At 33.3% G+C, this 27,290-nt stretch overlaps 1 protein-coding gene across 2 annotated transcripts in view; it reads left to right on the top strand.

Moving 5' to 3' along the window:
- Positions 1–23,011: 23,011 nt before the first annotated feature.
- LOC131026844 (protein DEHYDRATION-INDUCED 19) overlaps positions 23,012–27,290 on the top strand; it is a 62,643-nt gene continuing 58,364 nt past the window's right edge. Inside the window, exons 1-5 of one of the 2 annotated variants that reach the window (XM_059211829.1) lie at positions 23,019–23,419; positions 23,983–24,131; positions 26,139–26,217; positions 26,463–26,489; positions 26,583–26,748. In XM_059211829.1, the coding sequence (XP_059067812.1) occupies positions 23,359–23,419; positions 23,983–24,131; positions 26,139–26,217; positions 26,463–26,489; positions 26,583–26,748 (482 nt within the window). In that variant the 5' untranslated portion in view covers positions 23,019–23,358. Of the gene's footprint in view, positions 23,420–23,982; positions 24,132–26,138; positions 26,218–26,462; positions 26,749–27,290 lie in introns of both variants that reach the window. The other variant, XM_059211807.1, reaches the window with a different exon arrangement.

The raw sequence follows: 27,290 nt of genomic DNA, 5'->3' as shown, positions 1-27,290 counted from the left end.
ACATGTTCTTCATTGGATGAATGACCTTCAAATTCAATTGCACCACTCCCAATGAGATATTTGATAATATTCTTAAGCATGTGACAATTGCTAGATTCTTGCACGCCCTTTGTTACCATGGTATTCACAATATTCATTATCATCCCACCATGAAGGTTTGATTCTAGGTTCAAATGATTTGGCCTCTAGCAAGGTGACGAGATTCTTAGTGTAATATTTTGCAATGCTAACTCAATAGGTTCGCCTAAAGGTGTAAATATTCTTTGTGACATAGGCTTTGCTATCCTTTGGGTAATAACTTGATTGTCTAATGTCCTAGCTCCTGAAAAACTTACATTGGATTGGGCAGTCTTAGCCATGTTTGCAACCCCATCATCGACAATGTTCTTGTTCTTGTTCCAGAAATGGGGTTTTTCATTATTATTTGAGCTAGGGTTATCCTTATTATCTTTATATGTCTTAACGGTGCCTTGTTCAAAAACGATTCTATCACTGGATAATGCCCTTTTTAATGACTTCCTAAAATATGCCCAAACATTATTTACAAAGCTCAAATCCAATCTCATGAATCAGGTTTTGTATGGATATCTCAACCATTTTATTGTGTGGGACATCACAAGGGAAATGACTAGCCAAACTTCTCCACCTTTATAAGAAAGATGAAAAGGAGTATCCATGACATTGCTTGGTATTACATAAAGTTGTCACGAAGACCTCATATTCAATGTTATAAGAGAAGTGTGTGATGAATTTCTTAGCTAACTCACCCCAAGACTTAATCTCGGGAGGCAATCATGAAAAACACTACATGGATTGTCCACATAGGCTACATGAAAAGAGGTGCATTAGATAGGAATCATTGTAGGCCACCTCTATATAAGAAATGAATAATTTTTTAATATGATTCTTAGGATCACCTTTTCCCTTGTACTTGTCAAATTTAGGTACATCAAAATTAGGAGAAAAAGGTAGCATGGGTATAGACCTAACAAAAGGATGAGGACAAATATCCTAAATCATGTAATTCTTGATAGGGGTCCCTGTTTTCATACAAGGCATTTGTTATTGTAATTCTCACACTTGTTGTGTGAAATCCCTATTAGGTTGTACCAAATCTACTTGATTCATCCCTATATCTGAGCCACCAAGTGGAGGAAGAGGAGGAATGTAGTTATTGTATTGACCAATAGGATGAGGAACATAAGAATGGTATTCACCACTAGGTAGAGGAACAAGGCTATTGTATTGATCTTCAGGTGGAGGTGGAGGTGGAATATAATTATTAAATTGGCCACTTGAAGGAGGAACATAAGGTTGGTATTGTTGGTGGTGTTGATAATGCCAATTGGTATTATAGCCATGGGTATAAACAATATTAAAGGCATGACCTTGGTTTTGAACATTTGATGGACCAAGTTGTGGCCAATAGAGGCATTACCATGATTTTGGCCATGAGGTCAACTATTGTCTTATGACTGGTTGTTCTATTGACCTCTCATATGAAGACAGTCAACACGAGGTTTACTTTGGTCATGTTGGGTATGCATTTGGGCATCTTGGATGGGTATGGCTAATTTTTTCATGCGGATACCTCCAAATCCATGTCCACTACCACTGGCATCATTTTGGTTAACCTCCATAAATTTAGACACATCAAAATCAGCATGAAATTTGGTACCATCTTGGGCAAGCATTAGAAAATAACATTGTGGTTCATAACATAACACAACCTCAAGCATCTTATTGAATTTAGCATTGGCCATATGATCTCAGATTTATCCCAAATTTGGAGAATCATTATTTGAAATCTCAACATAACCTCGATTTCTAAAGGATCATTGGTTGAAGAATTGATCATCATCATAATTGTAAGGATCCATGTTTTGAGATCTTTGAGCTTCCTAGGCTTCCCTTCTAATTTTTTGGGCTCTAGTTTCAATCATACAAAGTAAGGGTTTGTCCTAGGTGATGAAAATGGCAAGATTACAAGAGTGATGATGGGGATTAGGCTAAAACAATGACTAGGATGGAGAAAACAGAATAAAAAATTATTCTAAATATCCTGAGGTTGAAATCCAATAATGACAAGATTGGGACTATGATATATAGACATAAATCAATAACTCGAGAAAGATGTGGCTTTTGAGGAGATGATAAACTCCAAGGTTGTTGGCCTAACTCAACAAACTAAGATGATCTCCTACCTAAAAAATGTTAGATCTAAGTATAAAACCACCTAGTGATGCCAAAGTTGATACAAGATTGGGAGGACAAAAGAGATCTTTTGGTTTCTAAATCATTTATTTTGGATAAGAGTTTGAAGGAGATGACTAAAAATGGAGAGACAACTATGGTGAAACTGATGGATGACTAATTGAGAATCCTATGGAATTATCTAGGAAGATCTTAATCTCTTTGAAGCAAATATGTAGGATCATATGACAAATATGTAGGAACAAGCCCACAAATATCTAGGAATGAGTTCTTAGATGTGTAGTTTTAGCTCTTAGATACATGGTTTTAGCTCTCAACTATGCACTAAGACTCTAAAAGATATACTAGTCTAGTGAAATTTTGCCCAAGATTGTCTTGGGTGTCAAAATCATGACCAAACATGAATGTTTGATGATTAATGTGGCAAGAAGACATTGAAAACAAAAAGACACAATGGTTATTGATTTTTTTGAACAAAATAAGGGTATGGCCTAGGCTCCCCAAAGCCTAAATTTCCATTGGTCTAGCACAACAGAAGACACTCTAAAAACTCTTTACACCTAAAGTCAAGGTCAATTACAACAAAACTCAGGGCCACACTTTGTATTTATTCAACTTAAACATGCAACACCTTAAGGAGTTCTTTGTACTCTTGTCTTTGCAAGAGAAGGGCATGTAGGAAGCCCTAGGTCTAGAGGCGTAACCCAATCACTCTCTTTACGGAAGCTTCAATTAGCTTATACAACCCAAAAAAATTATCGCAACTTAAGAAAATATAAATGGTAACTTCAAGGTGCGATGTTGAACCCTTGCACTAATAACACCACAAACACTCAATCAAGAGGGTGGGATACTACAAAAAGGTTTCTAGTTGATGTTCGAGGAGTCCCATTTTTGTGCTACAATGGTGAGACACTCAAGTCTCTAATCAACCCAACATGGCCCATATTTCAACATCCCAATTGACACCACATGCAACAATTATGGGTACTTGGGATCCAACTTTCACTTTTGTCATATTTATACAGTAGCCTGAAGGAAATATCACTTTAAGTTGTTCCCCTTGGATTGATCACTTCTCCAAAGGTAGGCCCTCTACAAAAGAAAAATAAGATATTGTGATTTCTCTTACACCCAAGACCAGTGAAGGCTAGGGGAGAGGATACCTAAAAAAATATGCAAGTGCACAAGACACGATAAATAAACTTTCTTTTTAAATCACCAAATTCAAATGTGAGCTAATCTAGAAAAGAACAAACACAACTAGCTACCATTACGAAACCACAAGTTAGTAGTTGCAAAAATAACCCTTTTTCCACACTAGGTCCTGCAAGAAATGATTAGTAGTTTAGGGGGACTTCTACAACTTGAAGCAAGCTACACCACTTTGTTAGTACCAAGGGTTAGCTAAAAGTCTAGAATTGTAAAAAGAAAACCTAAGCTCAGATGTCACAAAATTATAATTTTTTTTTTTCTTTTTGACCTAGCCAACAAGATCTGACTTGTTTGCAATAATCTTGACTCAAAAAATTAAAATGCAAATAAGATGCCCTTGCTAAAATTCTAAGAGCTTTTTGAAAATGTAAAAATTCTCAAAAAATTCCTTAATTTGATTCCCTGAGAGAAAATTTAAGGATAACCCCTAATTTTTAAATATTTTATTTTTTGCTAATTATTTTTCATCAAAATTAAAAATAAAAAGAATGAACCCCTCTTATAATTCTAAGAGATTTTTGAAAATATAAGAATTTTCAAAAGAATAGTTGATTTGCACCCAAAATTCAATTTTCATGAAAAATCATTAAAAAACTATAACTCTATCAAAATTTATCCAAAAAATCTAATTTTTAGACTGAAATCTCCTTATACCATCCCCACCTACACTAAAAAAAAATTAGCAAAAATTTGCAATTGTTTGAGAGATATGATCAAATCTTTCTAAAACCCTGATTTCAAAGATCTAATTTTTAGCTAATTATTTTTTGTCAAAATAAAAAATACAAAGAATAAACCCCCTTCGGAATTTTCAAAGATTTCTAGAAATATAAGATTTTCTAAAGAATTCATTGATTTTGCACCCAAAATTTAATTTTCATAACAAAAAATATAAATCACTAAAAACTAATGAAAAAATCTTATTTTTTTATTAAGACCTCCTCATACCATCCCCAAACTGTAGTAATATTTTTGTGCATAAATTTACAGCTTTTTGAGATATATGATCAAATCTTTCCAAACCCTAAGCTTATGTCTCTAACCCTAGCTACAAATGTTAGTCTCCAAATTTTTGCACAAAATAGCAATATATGGTTAGGGAAACCTGCAAAAATACAAATCCAAATGAGATCCAAGTCCCACGAAGCATGCCAAAATGTTTATGTTAAATTTTGAATCTATCATAAACCTTAACAAGATCCAACCACTAACCTAGATTTACAAACTGATTCAACACAACATCAATGAAGAATCTATCAAACATGCAAATGCTAATGAAATCAAATAAAATATACCTTTCACATTTCCAATAGGCTTGTCTCCATTGTTTTCTAATCCTCCATGATCTTTTATTATGATGTTTGCTCTCAATTTTTTATGCACTTGCATAAGAGCTCAACAAAGAATGGATGTGGTTGTGATGATGTATACTACAATAATTTTGACAAAATGTAACTATGATTGCTTGATTATGGATGACAAAATGGAAGGATAAAACCTCTTTTATAAAAATCTTCAAGAGAATCAAGGGTTTAGATTAAGAGGTTAAATTATGAATGGTCAGCATCACATAGATGAAAGAGACTCACTAGGATTGAGGGTAGGTAAAGATGGAGAGAAGATATTAAGAGGTGGAAAGGTAAAAGATAAGAATGAATAATATTAAGAAGTTAATTTGAAATGGAGGATTAAGAAAGAGGAGTAGGTAAGGGAGACGTGTTGTCATGTGGATAAGAAGAAAAGGTAAATGAATTAATTAAATAAATAAAACTTTATTTAATTAATACAGGAAATACTAGATAAATTAAATGAATAAAATATTTATTTAATTTATGAGAGGGGTGGGAAGGATTAAATAAATATAATAAACATCTATTAGAATAAAATAATAAATATTTATTTAATTAAAGGATAGTTTTAGGTGTCTATAGGTTGAATTCTAAAGATCCCCAATCATCATCAAGACATGTGCTAGAAGAAGAAGTGGTTGGAATGGATTAAGAAGAAGATTAAATAAAAGAAACACTAGGATTTAGTTTTTAATTTGAGGACTTATACTCTCCACAAAAGGCGGGTGTAAATTCTAAAGAACTCAAAATTTTCTCTAAGAAAGAATCATCTATATAGGAGACTCTTTTTTAGAAGGAACCATAGTGTTAAAGGAAGAAATACATCCTACTCCTTTTTCAACACCACTATAGGGATTTTTATCACCTTTCTAGAGTGTACATCTTGTTTTTATAAATGAATTTTAGTGTGTGATGAAGAATAGAAGGGACTATTTGCATAACATGAATCAATGGTCTACCTAGAAGAATATTATAATTGAGAGTATTGGGCATGACATGGATATGCATGGGTAGGATGATAGGACATACTTTAATAGGCAATGTAGTCATACCTAACAACTATCTACCAACATTATCAAAGCCACAAATAGAGATAGAATTATGTTGAATGAGGGAGGTATCCCATTTTCTCTTATGTAACAATTCTATGCTATAGACATTAAGATGTAGCCCATTATCAACTAGGGTACATCTTATTACATTACCATTGATGAGAACCCTTATCAGGAGGGGATAATACTGATTTTGAACTTCCAAAGGAGGCAACTCATGTTGTTTGAACATACTATTCATCTTTGTTTCATGCATAGAATCAAGAAAGGTGGCTACATCATTTGGTCTAGTAGAATATGGAACAACTATCCTCGAAAAGGCTTCTTGGATCATCTCATAGTATGTAGGTGAATTTTGAATCAAATCCCAAAGGGAGATCTTAGTTGGACAAGCACAAAGTTTCTCAAGAAGATCATAGTACTTACCAATATATTGTGAGAGACAAAGGGGTGGAGGAAGAAAAGGTTGAGAAGTAGGAAGAACATTTGGATCTGTCTTGTTGTTTTGAGTGTTATATGTGTGAGATAATGCATGATAATCAGGTTATTATGACACTTGTTGACTCATCCTGTTTATTTGGAATGATTTGTTTTATGAATTTTAAGATGTAGTTGGGAGGTCTAGCTAGATTCTTAACACCTTTCAAAACAAGCATAGGTTTATTTTGAGGTTGAGGAGCATCTTGATGAAGATGGACAACAATTTGAGGTTTCACATGATTGCAAACATGAATTTTATTGACTTGGTTGGGATGTTTATTCACTAAAGCTTCATCTTAAGGAGAGAAATCATTAAAAGCATTGTGATATCCTCCTCTTGCAACAAAATATCCTTAATTATGAATAGGATCAATTTTGAGAGAGGGACAAGCATGATTCAACAATAATCAATCTCTAGAATAGATGTTATTAAAGTGAATGGTAGGTAAAGTTTCATGAATGGAAGCCTTAATGGTATTATCCTCTTGCACTAAAATGTCCTCATGGGTGGGACTAATTTTGGGAGAGGGACAAGAATGATTCATCAATTATTCATCCTTATAAGGTAGAACATTAAGAAAGGTGTCAGTGTCATCATCCTTTTGTTCTAAAATGCCCTTATTAATAGGAGGATATTTAGGAGAGTGGCAGAGTGATATAAGGGAGGCTAGGCCAATATCCCATCTATGAAATGTATTCATCATGTACTAACTAATTGAACATAAAATGAAACAAATTTATTTTTTCAAATGATTTACATGAAATAAGCAATAACATTGTGCAATTGTGTGATTAATTAACAAATGCAATCATATAAAATGATAGACTTGAGAAATGAATGCCTTCGAATCTAAAAATTTAATGCAAAAATTATATCTGAAACTGAAAATAAGAAAATGTGCAAGTCTAAGACATGTTGGGTGCACCAAAATGAAATGATGTGTGAAATGGAAAACTAGCTTAGATACATAAACTAAGATCTCAAATAAATATCATTCATTGGATGAAATAGAAAATAAGATTCAACTTCGGTAGTAAGGAGAGTTAAATGTTGTGTGTGATTATTTCCTCTTTTTGTGTTTGATATGATTTGATGTGAATAAGAAATTCCTAGATAAAATGATGCCACTTTGATAATAACCAATATAAACAAAATGATATATAACTAAAAGTCAACTCAAAAGTATAGATCTAGAAATGAGACACAAAGATGAACCTGTGTCTAAAATCTGAGCTTGAAATGATCAAATTATGAAGCTAGGTGTCATAGTCCAAATAGGTGTCATGTTAGCTAAGGCTTCGAACCTTGGATCAAGAATTTTTGTAGATCATCCTCTCCAAAATTCAGCCAAAAATTATTAAACATGGTGTAGCTAACAAAATTGGTCCTAAGGTTTTATATATATATATATATATATATATATATATAGAGAGAGAGAGAGAGAGAGAGAGAGAGAGAGAGAGAGAGAGAGAGAGAGAGAGAGAGAGAGAGAGAGAGAGAGAGAATTGTGATGTAAAAAGGCTTACCTAAGTCAAGCTCCATGTTGGTGTTTCCACCTCCACAACAAGTATGATGATGAGAAAGAGAGTGTGCCCCTAGTAGGGTAGAGGCTTTAAATCATAAATAAAATGTTGAATTAACAATATTATACCTTATTATTTATAATGGTGGTGATACATTTCTCTTTAGATAAGTTTTCCAAGTGTTGATACAAAAACATGATAAATCGTAACAAAATCCATCATGAAAATATACTTGAAGATAATTTGTTGTAGCTTGATGTTGCTTGTACTCATATGTGCTCTTGAATGAAGGAATACTTGATCTTGAATGAAATTGCTAGATTGTGAAATATCATCAAATGAATTAGAGATGGTTCCTTTAAATAAGGTTCTCAAGTTATTTTCACATTTAGGATAACTTCCAATGATCATATCAATTGAGATTAGATCACAAATTGTGGGAACTGACACTCGAACATGTTCAAATTTGGGCCCATTTTTTAGGGACTATGGTGCTAAGTGTAATAGTCCACCCAGAAAAGGAAAAACTAAAGGCAATTGCCAAGTGTACATGTCTAGGACATAGAATTAGGTCACTTCGTGAACATATGACAATAATTTGGATGTGAAATTACCTAGAAGGAGGCACACTAAAGCAAGGGCCTAAAAAGGAGTGTGAAACTGTAAGGGGTTACAATTTACAACACTACAACTTGTATCAAAACATTCCTCATAAATTGGGTGCATTTTTGGGCTACATGTACATCATGGCCATAATATTATAGGTCACCTAAGTTGTTTTCAATATCACCACCATCAAAATATCATTGTCATCAAAATGGGAAGCCATGTAAGTTTTAAATAAACACTCCTTCTAGGTATAAAGAATTGTACGATAAGAATAAAATAATCTCAAATAAGAAAAACTATAGGTAAAACATATTTGAAGACAAGTGAAAATCACAAACCTTAATGATAACATAAGTGTGGGAAAAGTGGGTAATCAATATGTATAAATAAGCACCAAAAACTAGTAAAAATATATATTAATTGAACAAAAGGATATAAAAAGAAACTCAAACCTAAAAATAGGAAGTAAATTCAAAAAAGATTAGTTTTGAAAATCCTAATATAATGCAAAGCCCTAAAAACAAGGTTGGGTTGTGAAGGATTGGACGAGTTCACAAAAATATAAAGGAAAATAAGATTTCCTTATGGTTAATTTACACTAATTAAGTAAATGATAATTAAGCATAATCAACCTAGATTAACTAAATATAACTAGGGACAACAAATTAGATAAGGTGTAGTTTCTATTATAGGAAATGTAAATACAATAATTAGGGTGCATATATCCATGATCTTGAAGAATGAATGCCTTTGTAGAATATTTGTGTTCATAAAACACGACTCCTTGTTAGGGAAGTTCGTGAGAATTTACATCACATATGTGCTCAAGTATGTCACACCTTATTTTTAAATACTTATACAACATATATTTTTTGGTACTTTTTTATTTTTGGGTTATAGAGAATAAAAATATGAATATTTATAGTTCCATTGCATTGACCATTCAAATGTAAATTTATGATTCATTGTAAGATTAGTTATAGATGTTAGTTTGATGGCATAAGAATTGGGAATGATTTTATTTTATCATTCATATGATTTTTAATTATTAATCATATTATTGTATTATTATTATTTATGAACTAACTACTTTGTGATGATGAGATGCATGTAGGAAAGTATTTTCTCCCTCCCAAAAGAGGAGGGAGAGCATCATCAAAGAGAGTGTTGGATCAAGATTGTGAGCAACCATACCATGCCACTAATAATTAGTTATCGATACACACACATAAGGTATTGCTATTGTTAAAAATATTGATTTTGTAATATAGTATTTTTCCTTGTCTATTTTTTTTGTAATTAGATTAACCAATACTTATGGTTAAAGGGCAAGTTTTATTGCACTGTGGCCATAAAATTGGATGTGTGATCGTGTTGTTTCATGATTGTCTCATTTTGGTTGTTTGTTTGGGTAGGTGAAAGGTTGGTGGGAGAGTTCATTATTTTTCTAAGTTATTTATTTTGATGTGAAAATAATTAATATGCAAATTTTGATTAAGATGGAATATTATAAGAGAATATAAATGATAATATTCAAAATTAAAAACACATGCATAAAATAATTAAATGGAAATAATAAATTACCCACCATAAAATTTAATGCAACACCCTTTTAGATTTTCCATCACTCCATATCGACACTTAAAAAGAAGGTAGAAACTGTAGACACCCGGAGTTTACCCAAAACCTAAAGTCCTAAATTTTATTCCAAAATCATGATTTTCCACCAATTCTTGATTATCCTCATTATCCTTTATTTTTCCTAATTATTTCCATTATCCTTAAATCCTAAATCATTTTTCTTAGTCCCAATTCCTATTTCATGTCCCCTTTTCACGAGTTTAATTAATAAAATTAAATAAATTCTCCTCATAACCACCCAAAAAATTTTAAAAATAAATAATAAACCCCTCATTCCCTCCACTCATTCCATAACTATTTTCCTACCATCTCACCAAATTCAAAAATTAGTTAATAAATCTCAAATATCTTCCACCCTTGATCTTCCAACCAGAAAACCAACTCAATTTAATCTCAACTATTAAATCTTCATCCTACTAAATCTATAAATCTACCCTCTAGTGAGCCACATTCGAGAGGACCCTAAATTATTATAATTTCATGTTGTTGGTTTGTGAAGCAACCACAACCATATCATTTTGAACATATTAAAGATTTAATTTTTTGGTAATATTTGATTGTGTAGTTTTGTATTTAAATATTTTTTCTTAATCAAAGATTGTATTAAATGTCGAATAGAGTTTTCATGTTGATTGTTTGAATCCATAATCTTCACATTTTAATGCATATAGAAACAACTAAAATTGGAGTGAGAGTCTCAACTACATTTAAGTGGAATACAAGAGGGTAATAAATAGCATGCACCATATTGGCACAAAAGGAGGAGAGGGAAAATTGAGATTATATGTCATTGATGTGTTAGCAGCAATCAAGAAGGAAGACTGAGAGGGGGGGATGAATCAGTCTTCATCAGATACATAAAATTAAACTCCAAAACACAAATTGATAAATTGCAGGAATTAAATAGATAAGTAAATTAACAACACAACACACAACACCAAGATTTTGACGTGGAAACCCCAGTTAAGGGAAAAACCACAGTGGGAACCTACCCATAGTAAGATGATACTTTGTAGTAGTATGTGAAAATATTACAATGGAGAATGCACATGCATTCAAGCACACTATTTAGAGCTCATTGGTCAAAAGGTATTTTCTTGGAAGGCTACAACCCTCAGGGAAGTCTCATTGACTTACAATATGATTCAGACTACAATCTGGAAGAAATGAACTGCAATGATAGCATCTAAAAATGCCTGATGACGGTTTTGGTTAAGCACAATTGTCTGCTCTGCAACACCAATCTCACCTCAACACTTCACTGAATGATAAATCCCTTGTTCGAACATACACCTCTCTCTAATAATACAGACACAATACCGACACCAAAACTAAGTGAATAACTCACCTATATATACAATCCATTAACCTTGATAACAAGGTCGACTAAATCCTCAACCCTCAACTCATAAAATTATATTACATGATACAAAGATCAATCACCGAACCAATATAATAATTTAAATTACATGGCATGGACCTAATTCAAATTCCCAAATGATCACATCCACCGAAAATAACGCCAAGATCAACCGCAACACGCTACACCATCAGAAATATCGCATAACACAAAAATCATCACCGGTTGATGAAAACCACCAAAACCTCACACAAAAATCAATATAGATCACCAAAAAAAATAGGACACAACTAGGAAACACCTACAAGCATGTTAGAATCATCACCAACAACTACACCAACACCACTTATCAAATCTTCATCGATCAACATCAGAAAGCTCAAGAACACAACCAATCAACAACTATCATGAAGAAAAATACCTTGTGGGGCACCAAATTATGAACCATCTGAAATTAAGATACATAAGATCATCCCAAACAATATCCCAAAACCTCAGCACAAGATCTGATCACACCGGAATATACCGGAGGAAATACCGGATTCTGCAAAGCAGTGATCAGCATCACCAAACTACAAAACCAGATCATAAGATCTCCCCAAACTCACCAGAATAAATCACAGGAATATGTTGACATCAATGACAACAACATATCCTAGCAGTAACAATGAACAACCATATCCAACAACTCTAACAATCTCCCCCTTTGGCATTGATGGCAACATATGAATTTGAAAAATAGTTAATGCAAAGAAAGAAGATATCACCAACAATCTCCCCCCAAGATCAAGATAGATAATGTAGTTTTTCACATGATCTCTCTCCCCCTTTGATAGCAATTCCAAATATCTCCAAAACAAAAAACCAAACTCTCTTCCAAAACAGAAACATGAATCTCTCTCCCCCTAGGACACACAACCAAATCAACAGACTACTCTAGCAGAGGAGCAACACCAACACAATAATCTAGATAAAAGAATAAGGCTCTCAAATTCACCAAATCGATGCAACTCAATGCATCTATTTATCATCAAGAGGGGTGGATTCCCCCAACTTGTCTCTCAAGTAAATAAATGTATCTGCAGGCAAAGGCTTAGTGAAAATATTAGCAATTTGTTCCTTTGTAGATACATATTCTAGCTTCACCTTCTCTTCACCGACTTGCTCTCTTAAGTAATTATATTTGATTGATATATGCTTAGTCTTTGAATGTTGCACTGGATTTTTTGACATGTTTATAGCACTGGAATTATCACAGTATATAATAGTAGGCTCATCATGAATAACTCTGATATCTTTCAACATTTGCTTCATCCAAATGATTTGAGTGCAATTACTAGCATCGGCAATGTACTCAGCTTTAGCAGTAGATAAAGATACTAAATCTTGTTTCTTGCTATCCCACGAAACCAACTTCTTACCTAAAAAGAATGCTCCATTGGTAGTACTCTTCCGGTCATCAACATCACCAGCCCAATTTGCATCAATGTAGGCACACAACATGAAATCATCATTCTTTGGATATCATAAACCATAATCCACAATTCCCTTTAGATATCTGAATATCCTCTTAACAGTAGTGACATGACTCTCTTTTGGATCAACTTGATATTTAGCAACCATACAGACAACATGCATAATGTTAGGCCTAGTCTAAGTAAGATATAGCATTCCACCAACCATAGATCTGTACAAACTCTAATTAGCTTTCGGAGATTCATCATTTTTGGATAATTTACAACCAGTCACCATAGGAGTTCCAACTAGTTTGGAGTCACCTAATCCAAACTTCTTCAATAGTTCCTTCACATACTTAGTTTGAGATATAAAGATTCCTTTTCCTGTCTATGCAATCTGCAAACCTAAGAAAAAATTCATCTCAAATTTTTTCTGCATATCACTGGCAAACTTCATACCTGTATCATCATCACCACCAAAAATAATATCATCAACAAAGACTTCAACAATCAAAATGTTATCATTTTCAATCTTAAAGTACAGATTACTGCCAGCAGCACCTTTAGTAAGTCCCAATTTTAATAAATATTTGTCTAATCTAGCATACTAGGCTCTAGGAGCTTGTTTCAATCCATAAAGTTTTTTCTTCAGCTTACATACCATGTCTCCATCATCCAACAGTGAAAATCCATCAGGTTTCTCAATGTAAACCTCTTCCTCTAGATCACCATTCAAAAATGCAGATTTGACATCCATCTGATGTACCTTGAAATCTTTATAAGCAACATAAGAAAGTAACAGTCTAACAACTTCAATTCTGGCAACCAGAGCAAAAGTTTCTTCATAATCAATTCCTTCTTGTTGCGAATATCCTTTGCAGATTAGTCTAGCTTTATTTTTGACTACTTCACCGGCTTCATTCAATTTATTCCTAATAAACCCACTTAGTACCAATAACATTTTAATCCTTAGGTCTAGGCACAAGTTCCCAAGCGTTGTTCTTTTCAATCTGATCTAACTCTTCTTCCATGGCTCTTATTCAGTTATCATCTTTATAGGCTTCAACAACATCTTTAGGTTCAACTTTAGAAATCAAACATACCTCTTCTCCAACTAACCTCTTATGCACATCATACCTTTATTCTTATCAGCAATAATCTGATTCTCAGAATGATTCAATTTAACATACCTCAGAGTCTTTTGTTTGTTATGATCCTCAGGTTCCTGAACATCTTCACCAACAGCAACAACATCTGGATTAAGTCTCTACCGGATCATTCTACTTAGGCTCTTCAGGCTAAAAAGGAGCTAAGACAACATGTTGACCATCATCATAAGCTCTGATCTCTTTCCCAAGGTTCTCATCCACCTTCACATTTGCACTCTCAAGTATCTTTCTTAGTCTCTTGTTATAGCACCGGTAGCCTTTTCTCTTTGTAGAGTATCCCAAAAAGATACCTTCATCATTTCTAGCATCAAACTTTCTAATATCCTCATCTCTCTTGATATAACATTTTCTACCAAAAACTTTGAAGTATTTCATAGTAGGAACATGACTAAACTAAAGCTCATAAGGGGTCTTACCGGTATCACCTTTGATATGAACTTTGTTAAATGTAAAGACTGCAGTGCTAATGGCTTCTCTCCAGTAGACCTTCGAAACATTTCCTTCAATCAACATAGTTCTTGTAGCATCCAAAATAGTATGATTCTTTCTCTCAACAATCCATTCTGATGTGGGCTCCAAGGAGCAAATAGTTGTCTTTTGATTCCATGCATCTCACAGAATGAATCAAACTCACCGGAACAAAATTCGCCACCTCTATCAGATCTCAGACACTTTAGCTTCAATCCAAACTCAATTTCAACTTTAGCTTTGAATATCTTGAATTTCTCAAATATTTCTGATTCTCCCTTCAAAAAGACAACACACATCATCCTGGAATAATCATCAATTAGAAGCATAAAGTATCTATCACCCTGCACACTTCTAACAGTTGTAGGTCCACACATATCAATGTACACAAGATCTAGTAGTCCATCAGATGTATATTGTTTATTCTGGAAAGAAATCCTTGATTGCTTACCCAAATGACATTCCTTACATATTGGATTAACATGTTTAACAATCTTAAGAACATCTCTAACAGCCTATGTAGAACTAATCTTAATCAATGAATCAAATTTTACATGACACATTCTTCTATGCCACAACCAACTCTCATCTATCTTAGCAATCAAACAACTTTTGTCACCAGCATTCAAATAAAAAATGTTACCTTCAGTCTTAGTCTCGGATGCAATCTCTATACTAGAGGCATTTAAGATCTTGCATTGACCATCCTTGAATTGTAGATCATAACCCTTATCAACCATCTGTCCAACACTCAAAGGATTATGCTTCAGATATTCAACATACAATACATCATCAGTGTTATGCTTACCATCAAAAGAAATAGAACCTCTCCCATGAATCACACAGGCTTTGTCATCTCCAAATCTAACTATTCCACCATCATACCTTTCCATGCTTACAAATTTTCTTTTATCACCAATCATATGATGTGAACAACCGTTGTCAATCACCCATTCACCCTTTTCTTCTACATTTGCAGCCAAATCTTTCTCCTCGATAGAACAACTAGTGGGATCAATAGGTACAGGTCTATCTTCTTTAATGGCAATAAACACAACTTCATATCTTTCTAATTCATTATCTGTAACACCTTCATCTGCAACATAATAATAGTTATTTTGGTTCCTAAACTTCTGATTAGACTTGTAAGGCTTATCATATTTTTCATGCTTCTCATATCTATCATTCCTATCATGCTTATCAAATTTATCATGTATGTCATACTTAGCCATTTTCTTTGGGCATCTAGAAGCAAAATGTCCTATCTTATTACAAGAAAAACATTTCAAGGGAAATTTTCCATCATACTTACCGGCACCTTTAGGCAATCTCCTGGCAATCAATGCTTCAAGCTCATCAAGCTCTCTTTCTTGCTCTGTTATTTCTCTTCTTTCTCATTCATATCTGGATATCCTACACTCATCATGATCATATTTCTACTTACTGGATACAAATGTTTATGCTCTAAATGCAGTCTCAAACTTTCCATGTGATTCTTCAAATTCGCTCAGCTCAAATGCAACAAGTTTTCCAACCAACACATCTCTTGTTACTATAGTCACACTCTGAATCTCATCAATAGCAACAACCTTACGTTTATAAGCAGGAGGCAAAGATCTCAACACCTTAGCAACAATTTCATCTTCCTCAATCTTTCCAGCGACACATCGGATACCAAGGACAAGTTCATTCACCTTAGCGACAAGTTCATTCACCTTAGCCATGTATGAATGTATATTTTCATCATCTCCCATCTTCAATGTCTCATGCTTTCCTTTCAAACTCTGCAACTTAGCAACTTTCACTTGACTATCACCTTCATACAAGATCTCAAGCTTCTCCCAGATCTCATGTGCAGTCTGAAGTCCCATAACATTTGTCATTTAAGAATCAGTCAGGGCACTAAGCAATGCTTCATTCGCTCTGATGTTATATTTTTCTTCCTTAACCTCGTCAGGAGTGGATGGTCCATTATGAGGAAGAACATAGATATTCTTAGTAATCTTCCAGTAATCCTCTCCAAGACATTTCAAGTTCAAATTCTCCTCCATCCGTCTCTTTCGTATAGTATAGTTTCTTCCATCAAACCTCAGATTGGCCTTCTTGAAAAGAATACCTTGAGCTGCCATTCTGGATCTCCTCAAGTGATTAAGCTTCTACCAGAGGATCTAGCTCTGATACCAATTGTTAGCAACAATCAAGAAGGAATACTGAGAGGGGGGGGTGAATAAGTTTTCATCAGATACATAAAATTGAATTCCAAAACATAAACTGATAAACTACAACAATAAAACGGATAAGAAAATTAACAACACAACACACAACACCAAGATTTTGACGTGGAAAACCAAGTTAAGGGAAAAACCATGGTGGGAACCTACCCACAGTAAGATAATACTATGCAATAGTATGTGAAAAATATTACAATGAGGAATGCACATGCATTTAGGCACACTGCCTAGAGCTCACTGCTCACAAGATATTTTCTCGGAAGGCTACAACCCTCAAGGAAGTCTCACTGACTTACAATATGATTCAGACTACAATCTAGAAGAAATTAACTGCAATGATAGCATCTATAAATGCCTAATGACAGTTCCAATTAAGCACGATAGTCTGCTCTGCAACACCAATCTCACCTCAACACTTCACTGAATGATAAATTCCTTGTTCGTGCATACACCTCTCTCTAATAATGCAGACACAATACTGACACCAAAACTAAGTGAATAACTCACTTATATATACAATCCATCAACCTTGATAACAAGGTCGGCTAAAACCTCAACCCTCAACTCATAAAATTACATTACACGATACAAAGATCAATCATCAGACCAATATAATGATTTAAATTACATGGCATGGACCTAATTCAAATTCCCAAATGATCACATCCACAAGAAATCACGCAAAGATCAACCGCAACATGCTACACCATTAGAAATACCGCATAACACAAAAAATCATCACCAATTGATGAAAACCACCAAAAAATTGTGCAACAATCAATGTAGATCACCAAAACAAATAGGACATGACTAGGAAACACCAGCAAGCACGTTAGAATCATCACCAATAGCTGCACCAACACCACTTATCAAATCTTCATCGATCAACATCAAAAAGCTCAAGAACACAACCAATCAGCAACTGTCATGAAGAAAGATAACTTGTAGGGCACCAAATCACGAACCATCTAAAATTAAGATACACAAGATCATCCCAAACAATATCCCAAAACCTCAACACAAGATCCGATCACACTAGAATATACCGGAGGAAATATCGGATTCTTCAAAGCAGTGATCAACATAACCAAACTACAAAACCAAATCAGAAGATCTCCCCAAACTCACTAGAATAAATAACAAGAATATGTCGACATCAATGACAACAACATATCCTAGCAGCAACAATTAACAACCATATCCAAAAACTCCAACATGATGAGTTTGGGGGAAAATGAAAACAAAGAAGGGGGAGTGACTGCAATTCTAAAAAAATAAATTATGTGCAAAAAAGATAAGATCTGAAAGGATGTTGATTCATAGGTTAAATATGTGAAACCTTTTTTGTTTATCTAGTTAAAAATATGTCATGCATATTATTGTTTAAGACTCCCTTGCAAATTAAGAGAATAGAGAATATAAGGAAATAGTAGTTTTATTTTAAAAAGAAATGTGAATTTGTTGTGGAATGTAATGCTATACAAGCCATTATCTAGGCTCTATGAAATCTATCTTAAAGCAATAAAATAAAGTACATGAATATTTAGCAGTGTTATAAGAAAGCAATGGTAATATAAGATAGGTATAATAGAGTATAAGTACTTAGTTACATTATAACAAAGGGTTCTAATATAAAATGATTAGAACAATGATTTTTTCTCAAAAGTATTATAACATTATACTTATTCACTAAGTTTCACCATATGACATCAAGGTTAAGAAAGAGAAACACGTTATTAATTTATCATATTGGCTATTTATATTATATGACATTAACATAAATATACTTCATCATAGTGACTAAATAAATAAGTTTCAAACAACAAGGTAAACAACTATTGGTTCCGGGTTGATTAGATCCAAAAGTCAACATACAATAATGTTGATTTTAAATAGAGGTATTCTAAAAAATAACTGAACAATACTCATATAAACTTAGTGAATAAATATATTGTTATAATACTTTTGAGTAAAAACCCATTGTCTTAATCATTATATATTAGAACACTTTGTTATAATGGAACTAAGTACTTATACTATGTTATACCTATCTTATATTACCATTGCTTTCTTATAAAATAGCTAAATATTCATGTGCTTTGTTTTATTGTTCTTATAATATTCATGTAATATTTTTTTGAGTACATGTTTAATACCTTTCATGTCTTTTTTCTTACAAATCTTGTATTATGTTTGAATATGAGCATATATATTGTGTGAATATATGTATATACATATGTATACACATATACACACATTCATACAAATATAATATGAGAAAATTATCAAATACCCAGATTTCAATTTAACCATCTATCAAATAGTGAATAAAGTATACAATATTGTATCTTAGTTGTTGAGAGAAATAACAAGTCATAGAGGAAATTGTGGGCCCTGAAATTATTATTTATAAAAACCATAAAACTATCATAAAAGAATTCATTTGCTAGTGAAGATACCAATGATAATATTACATTTATTATTCATAAGAATGCAAAAATGATTATTGTTCTGTTATTTTTTAGAATGCTTTTATTTAAAACCAGCATTATTCTATGTTGATTTTTGGATCTCACTGGCCTAACCAATAGTTCTTTACCTTATTGTTTGAAACTTATTTATTTAGTCACTATGATGAAGTATATTTATGTTGGTTTCATATAATATAGATAGCCAACATAATAAATTAATAATGTGTTTCTCTTTCTTGGCTTTGATGTCATATGGTGAAACTTAGTGAATAAATATGTTATAATACTTTTGAGTAAAAACCCATTGTGTGAATCATTTGATATTAGAGCCCTTTGTTATAATGCAACTAAGTACTTATATTCTCTTATACCTATCTTATATTACCATTGCTTTCTTATAACACTGCTAAATATTCATGTACTATATTTTATTGTTCTTATATTATCCAACTTCGTCAATAAATGAGATTATTACAATGTGGAATCATTAGACTATTTAAATGTATATAAGACATTGAACACCACTAAATAAATAAGGTATGAATATGTTAGCATATGTAGGTGTATTTGTGTATACCTACACATATGCACATAAACATATAACAAAGGTTATAAAACTTGAATTTACTTGCAATCTAAATGAATATTGTATTAGACAATTGAACAAGTTTAAGACTATTGAAAACTATTTTACAAAGTTAAAAGGAAATATAAAAATTTCAAAGAGGCTATTTAGAAGATTTCAATTTATTATAGTTAAGATTATTACATTATTAAAGTTGTGTATTAGTAAAGGTATATCCTAAGTTTTAAGATTAGAATGGTAATTGAGATATTAGGTAAAAGGTGTTAAACACATGTTTGTGTAAAAAGTGTACAATAGTTGATGCAATGTATGTATATATATATAAATATATACATACCTCATAAATATTTAATGACTTAAATATGAAGATTGCTCTCTATTATCTTTTCTTGTTGACCGAGATTCAAAAAATTCATGTGAGCTAGGAAGATACATGGAAATGTACCTATCTTAGTATATGGAGAATTTGCAATATGTTTGGAATAATCCCTAATATAGGGAAATTATTTAAATTATTTCCTATCTATATTTTTTTCTATTGTAATAACATACTCATGTGAAAACATTGAGGTATTCTTATGACAAGTTTGAGAAACAGTTGTGTGAACAATGACATATATATTCATATATAAATGTGATTTTATATTTTGAAATTTTGGCCAAAGTAGTGCAAATATTGTTTGCATTGTCAATTCACTATGTTTGATAGGTTGCATCCAATCAAAGTTGTCACTTAGCTAGAGGGTATCTAAGGGTGTACAATAGATTGGATGCGACAAAATCAGTGCACTACACTAGTTGTCGCCCATGACATGATATGGTTATAGACTCATTTATTTATTGCCCTCATGAAGGGTAGTGCCACTTCTAGTTGGAAGGTGTGCAAGTGGTTGGAGCTAAAGCACTTCAATAATGCTCTCTCGCATGTAGCTAAAAATCATCAAAGACTTGCTCACAAAGAAAAAAACTCTTTGTATTCATATGTATTCTGAAAAGAATGTAAGCTCTATGTGATTAAAGGTGTATGCTTTAATGGTAGATACATTCATGTACATGCCAATGAAATATAATTAAATTCAACTATGAAATGAGTCCATTTCTTATTGATTTATAATAATGTTTTCTTACTAATGTGTATTTTAGTTTTTTTTTAATATGATTTTATTATTATTAAAAAAATTATTAATTGGATCATTTTTATTTTAATGAATAAAGGGCAAGTTCAAGGACATGGGATGAAGTCACGGTCAAACATTAGTCTTTTGAATTTGGATTTGTCCTTGCATACAATTATGTTCTACTCTACTTGTTTTTCATATAGTTTTGGCTTTATCTTGAGGAAATATTGATACATTTACATAGTGACAAATGACATGATTTTTGTTATCTTTTTATTCATTCGTATATGCACACATCCATAGACATTTACCTCTACCCTACCCTTAGACACACAAATTTCCATACATTCATATTATTAGTCTATTTATCACATTCATATATGTACCTATCTCCATTTAAGTGTTAACTTCCTAAATCCAATTATTTTCATACATTGGGACATTTCCATGATGACATACTTGTCCCCTTCCTTTTTTAAAATTACAAAATTCAATTTCACTAACTAGTCCCATTTATTTTCCCACCCTAAGCCAACCAAACACATATTTGATGCAATTTGATGTTGTGTGCAAGTATTTAAAGGCATTCAATGTATTCATTCTAAGAAATCAAGTATGATCTATACATAATTTGGAATGTTCTCATCCTAGAACATTGGATGCAATTTGATGTTGTGTGCTAGTATTTAAAGACATCCAATGCATTCATTCTATGAAATCAAGTATGATCCATACATCATTTGGAATGTTCTCATCCTAGAACATTGAATCCAATTAATAGTGACATGTTTCTATTTGGTACACCAAAAATGGAGTAACAAATTTGCAAACTAGGTCTCGTGTCTGCTATTTTCAATCCTTGATCACTCTTTTTGGGTTGATCTAGGAAAACTTGTCTCCTTGCAATGAATTGACAACCCTTTAAGATATTTCTAAATATTACAGGTTCCCTTCGGGAAGAGCATAATAGACATCTATCAATTAGGTGAACACAAAAACAAAACACATATTTAGATAACCAATCCACGAGTATAACTTCATCTCATATTCACAAACTTATCCTTTATTATTACAACATAGATTCCCATACACTTTCCTAATAAAAATACTTTTTTTTTAGCGCACAACAATCTAATATGAAGATCTATAAAAATACTCATCCTTTCATCCACTAAGTGATCTAATTCCTACATTTACATTTCTTAAAATAACATGTATAACTTATCTAATATATTATTTTCAGTTGTATTTCATTAATCAAAACTAAATATACCTACATAACTAGGGGAAAGGACCCAATAGTTGTGCACCCTAACTTTGCGCTTCTCAAAATCTTACGTGAAAATTTTAAACCACACCCAATTTTTTATAACAACTTACTTGGCAAGTCCCCTGCTTATAACTAACGTTTCAGGGCCACATCAGCATGTTTTTTGCTAAGGTGTCCAAAACAACCCCCCAAAAAGTGAGACCAATAGACATGTAAAAGGGGCCCCAATACTTGTGGAGCTAATGTGGCATCATATGATTGGTTGTTTTTTACAACAAATAGTATATTTCATTCAATAATTGGTACTCATCATAGTGCAATAACAACTAAAGTCACAACCACCGGTACAATGTTGTACAAAAAGTAGACATTGAATCAACAAGTATGAAAGTATTAAATCAACAATTTCTATCACAAAAACAAAAATTGAAAGAGAGTCCTTTTCCCTACATTAACTCAACTTAATAAACAGGATGACTATCAAATTCAAACACGGGGCCGTATAGATAGACAACACAGTGAGATATAAAATTGAAATTTCGAGAGTTTAGTGGACACCATGTGTGCACACATACACCATCATTCTGTTTGCAGAAAAAGGGCCCCAATCCCCCAGTCAGTGCGGCAAGTAACAAAGCTGTCAGTTGACGGGAATCTCGGAGAAAAGCTTTAACTTCCCACGTCATCAGAAAAAAAACCCACAACTTGAACTGGGGAAATCCACGTGTCAGCAGGGAAAGCCAGAGAAAAGTGCCAGCGCACAATTCATCAAAGTTGCCGTGTCTCCTACAGTCGAGGAAGATTCCCAGAAGGACGACAAACTACTGGCGGCCCACTTGATGTACGGGGATTACCGGTTCAGCCGGTCGACAGGAAGCTGAATTTCCACAGAGGAAATAGCACGTTGGCTTTTCCTGGGGCGAAGGAAGTTGTTTATTTCTGACTGAATATGCTCCTCCCTCAAAATATAAAACAAATTCCCACATACCCATTTGTTTTTTATTAATAATCCAATTTGTTTTTCATTAGTTTTTAGGACCCAATTAATTCGGGAGAGTATTGTGCATTTAGTGCTAGAAGCAGAAGATTTTCTTGCCTTAAGCTGCCGTAAAGGTTAAGTCACAGAGGACCAGTTCGAATTACAATGGATGAAGAAATTGGGTCTGCTTGTATTAAGCGCCATCAAGGCAATCAATTAGTTGCAGGTTTCTATCATCCCCTTAAATCATCTTCTCTTTGCTTGTATCTAAGTCTACTATGTGAAATTTTTGTTAGAAAACAAGCTTCAGGGCAAAATTGCGTTGACAAAAGTTTACTCCAGCTTTCAGGCTGCTTTTGTTATTCATTATCATTCATTCTGCCGAGGGGAAAATGTCCATTCAAACTTTTGCTTAGGCAATTTTCTCCTACAGAGCGGCCTGAAACGTTGTGCATTTCTAGCACCAGGATGAATACTAATGGTTAATGGGTAATCAATATGAGTCACAAAGTGCACCTTGAAATGTAGATTCAAACTTGTCTACAAAATATTCTCATGAAGCTTGTTTCTATAAACAATTTGGACTGTCTACACTTGAAGTCTCCTGGACTTAGGAATATCATTTTGCATAAGGTCGATTCTGAAAACATTTAATCTGCAAACATTATGTCTCAAATTGTATATGCAATATTGTTGTCCCGTGAATCCTACATGTTCTTCTTCTATTAAAAGTTTTGAGTTAATTTCTTCGTTAAGCAGTTTGTACAATGTATGTAATTGTGGATACAGATCGGCTTATGACCTTGGAGGGTTTGGAGGAGGAAGATGAAGAAATCCGACAAGATCTTTCTTGTCCCTTTTGCTACAAGGATTTTGATGCAGATACACTTTGTCACCATCTGCAGGATGAGCATTGCTTCCAGGCCAATAGGAAACAGGTATGTCTTTTAGCCAATGCCCAATCAGGTAGCTTAAAGCCTCCATGGAGGTAAGCCTATAAGACTTATAGTGTTGCTACAGTGATTTCTTCTACAATTACATGTAATCCTTGGATTACAGAGATCATATAGCTTCCAGCAACAGGTCTGTACCCAATCCTTATCCCCATAACTGAGCTCTGAAGTAGGCTGTCCTGATTAGGTCAAGAAAATATCTTGAGCCCTGAGCCTGACCTGCTCAATACAAACCCAGAAATCATTTTTTCTTCTTCTTTCTGATAACAGACATTGCCAAAGAAACTAAGTTAATAATAACCAGTAGAATGTTATAATATAGACCAAAAATAAAAGTCACAAGGGCATCTACGCTTGTGTTGGTGTAAGCTTCAATCATCTCAGTATGAATGATTGATATACAGGTATGTAAAGGCCATTCAATCTATGGTCGTGTGTGTCTTTTTGCTTACGTACTTCTGGATAAGGAGCATTTGCTATTTATGGTTCATTATAAACTACACCATATGCCTTCAAGGACTTTTCAATTTTTTAACTTTCTGCAGTTCAATGATCTCTCAGCATCAGTTGGTTTCTTAGTCCTTTATATTCTGTACCTATAGGCTTTCATACAAATACTATATATAATATATCCACACACTTTTATGGATGGAGAAAACAAGTATCAATGATTTATTCCCTTAGGATGTGCATGCATTAGGTGCTTCTGCACGGACTGCTATGTAATATTCTTCTTTCTGAATCAACTGTAGGTAAATGAAGAATTAAACTTAATGAACTATCTTTCATGATCAGCAGTTCATAAGAATCTGTCATGAGCTTGAATCCACGTGGAACTCCTTGCATCTAGATGATGCTCACAAAGGTGAATCAGTAAGGGTGAAACTATAGAAATGAACTATTGCATAGTCTCCATTGACACAACAGAGACTTGCATCCAGGAGGTTACCCAATCCAGTAGTATTTTGGCCCAAGAACACTTAACCATGAAGTTTCCTTGTGATCAAGTCCACTTAACCTATCAGCCCATTTGTGGAATCTTTAGCAAGTATTATCCACAATGAATGTTTCGTAAAGCATGATACTAGACAAATGTTTGCAAATAGAAGCTAAGTGGGCTTGATAATGGGTAAACCCCATTTTTATGAATGCTTGAGCTCGAATGGAATTGTGATGTGCAAACTCCTGGGAAGCATTGCTTACCGAGTGCAGGTCCAGACAGTTTTTAGTGATGTAATGCAATAATTGATTTCATTTGTTTCAATCCCACTACTTCACCTGTGAGCATCATCTAGATGTAGTGAATTTCAAGTGGACCTTTCAAGCTAGTTAGAGATGTGTTCTTGTGAGCTACTTCTCATGAAACACAAGGCAGTAAGATTGACATGATATTAAAAGTTGTTTGTTTAATTTTTCAAGTCCTAATGCTTTCACCTGAATTGATTTCTGGAAGTATTTCCATTTTGTTTCTTCAATATAATGGAATTGGATTGCAAGTTATTATTCAACTCAAAAATCTCACATTAAGTGTATCCCAAGTCCATGGGTGTTTGTGTTGTTAAATAATTAGGAAAGTGAGTAGCTTACTGAAAACAAGGTTTAGTTTTTTATTAAGAACCCATATCCACACATACAAAACTGTGATGGATGTTAATGCAAAAATGGAATTGAAAGGATGTATTATAGACAGGGAGATCATGGCTTTGAAACACACTGCAGTGCACATTCATTTCTTGTGCTTGGGAAAAAATTATAAGCGTTACAACTTATACTTATTGGGACTCTGGAAAAAATATTTGGCTTCCCATGTAGTAGAATATGCAGATATGTTAAAATTTGAAGCAGTTGGCCTTTTAGAAGTTTTTCTTTCTCTCAACAGATTTGCAAATTTGATCTCTTCTAGAGATGTTTGTGTAAATATAATGGTTTGGTTTGAAGAAGTGATTTACTTTTAGGTCCTTTGTAACTTACTTTCATTCACATGTAATGCAGGTATGTCCTATCTGTACAGCTAAAATTGAAAAGGACATGCTTGAGCATATTACTCGTCAGCATGGCTATATGTTCAAAATATCCTATTTTATATTATTTAGTGGTAGCAAATTTGTTAAATATCTCAAGTTATGCCCTTGTCACGTAGGCTATAGACTTCAGTTGCATTTCTATTGGGTGAATCTCAGATCACTCTTTCGTATTTTTCTCTACTATAACAATCTGAGTGAGGACCATATAGTATACCTACTAGATACACATTGTAAATATATGATACTATGATGTTCAAATATAATGTTTTGTTTCCCTTAACTACAAGACACACTCAAAGGAGAACTTCTCATAATGAAGGTATTCCTTTGAATCGTAAGTTGTCCTTTTTGGGTAAGAATCCACATGAAGGAGTGCATCGTTCTTCTCATAAAGGAACCTCTGCTGGTGCAGGTTTCAATACTCCAAGTGCAACTTTAGATCCTCTTTTATCTTCTTTTGTATATAGTATGCCAAATTGTGAGGCCAAGAAACAGCCAGAACGAAGTCTTTCATCTGAAGAAAGCCTCACAAAGAATTGTGCCGCCTCTTCAAGCTCCAGTGTACAGGTTATAACCAGGTACATAGATCACTAGTTACATTATTCATTATTTTTTTGGTGCTTCTGAAAGTTTGAGTAAAAATATATCTGAACATCTCTTATATGGACCAAGAGTTTTGACTCTTTTTAATTTCATTTTAACAGTCAAAGAAATGAGAAGTAGAGAAGACAAGATATAATAGTTTCATCGTTCCTTTCAAATAACTGGATTTCTGTTTTGATCTTTATCTGTATCTTGAGGAGAGGAAGGAGAAATTTGGAAACAAAAGTCATGTTTACTCGTATATCTGTCAGTTTGAAGAATGTCCCAAGAATAGAAAAATGAAACATTATTTGGTAGGTGAATCACGTTGCCTAATTAGATTAAAGAAATATAATGAGGACTGCCTAAATATGTAGATAGGTAAGTGTTCTTAAGAGAAGCATAGAATCACTGGTACCTATAGCACTGTTTCTTAATCAATAAGTTTTTGTTTCACTGGCAAAACTCAAATTATTGGATATTGACCAAATTTTAATAACAGTAAGATTTTGAGTTGCTTGTAATTTTGATCTGGTAT

Source organism: Cryptomeria japonica, chromosome 1, assembly GCF_030272615.1.
Source record: "Cryptomeria japonica chromosome 1, Sugi_1.0, whole genome shotgun sequence".
NCBI classification, from domain to species: Eukaryota; Viridiplantae; Streptophyta; class Pinopsida; order Cupressales; family Cupressaceae; genus Cryptomeria; species Cryptomeria japonica.
Note: the sequence above shows the minus strand (reverse complement) of the source record. Positions and strands in the feature narration are given on the sequence as shown.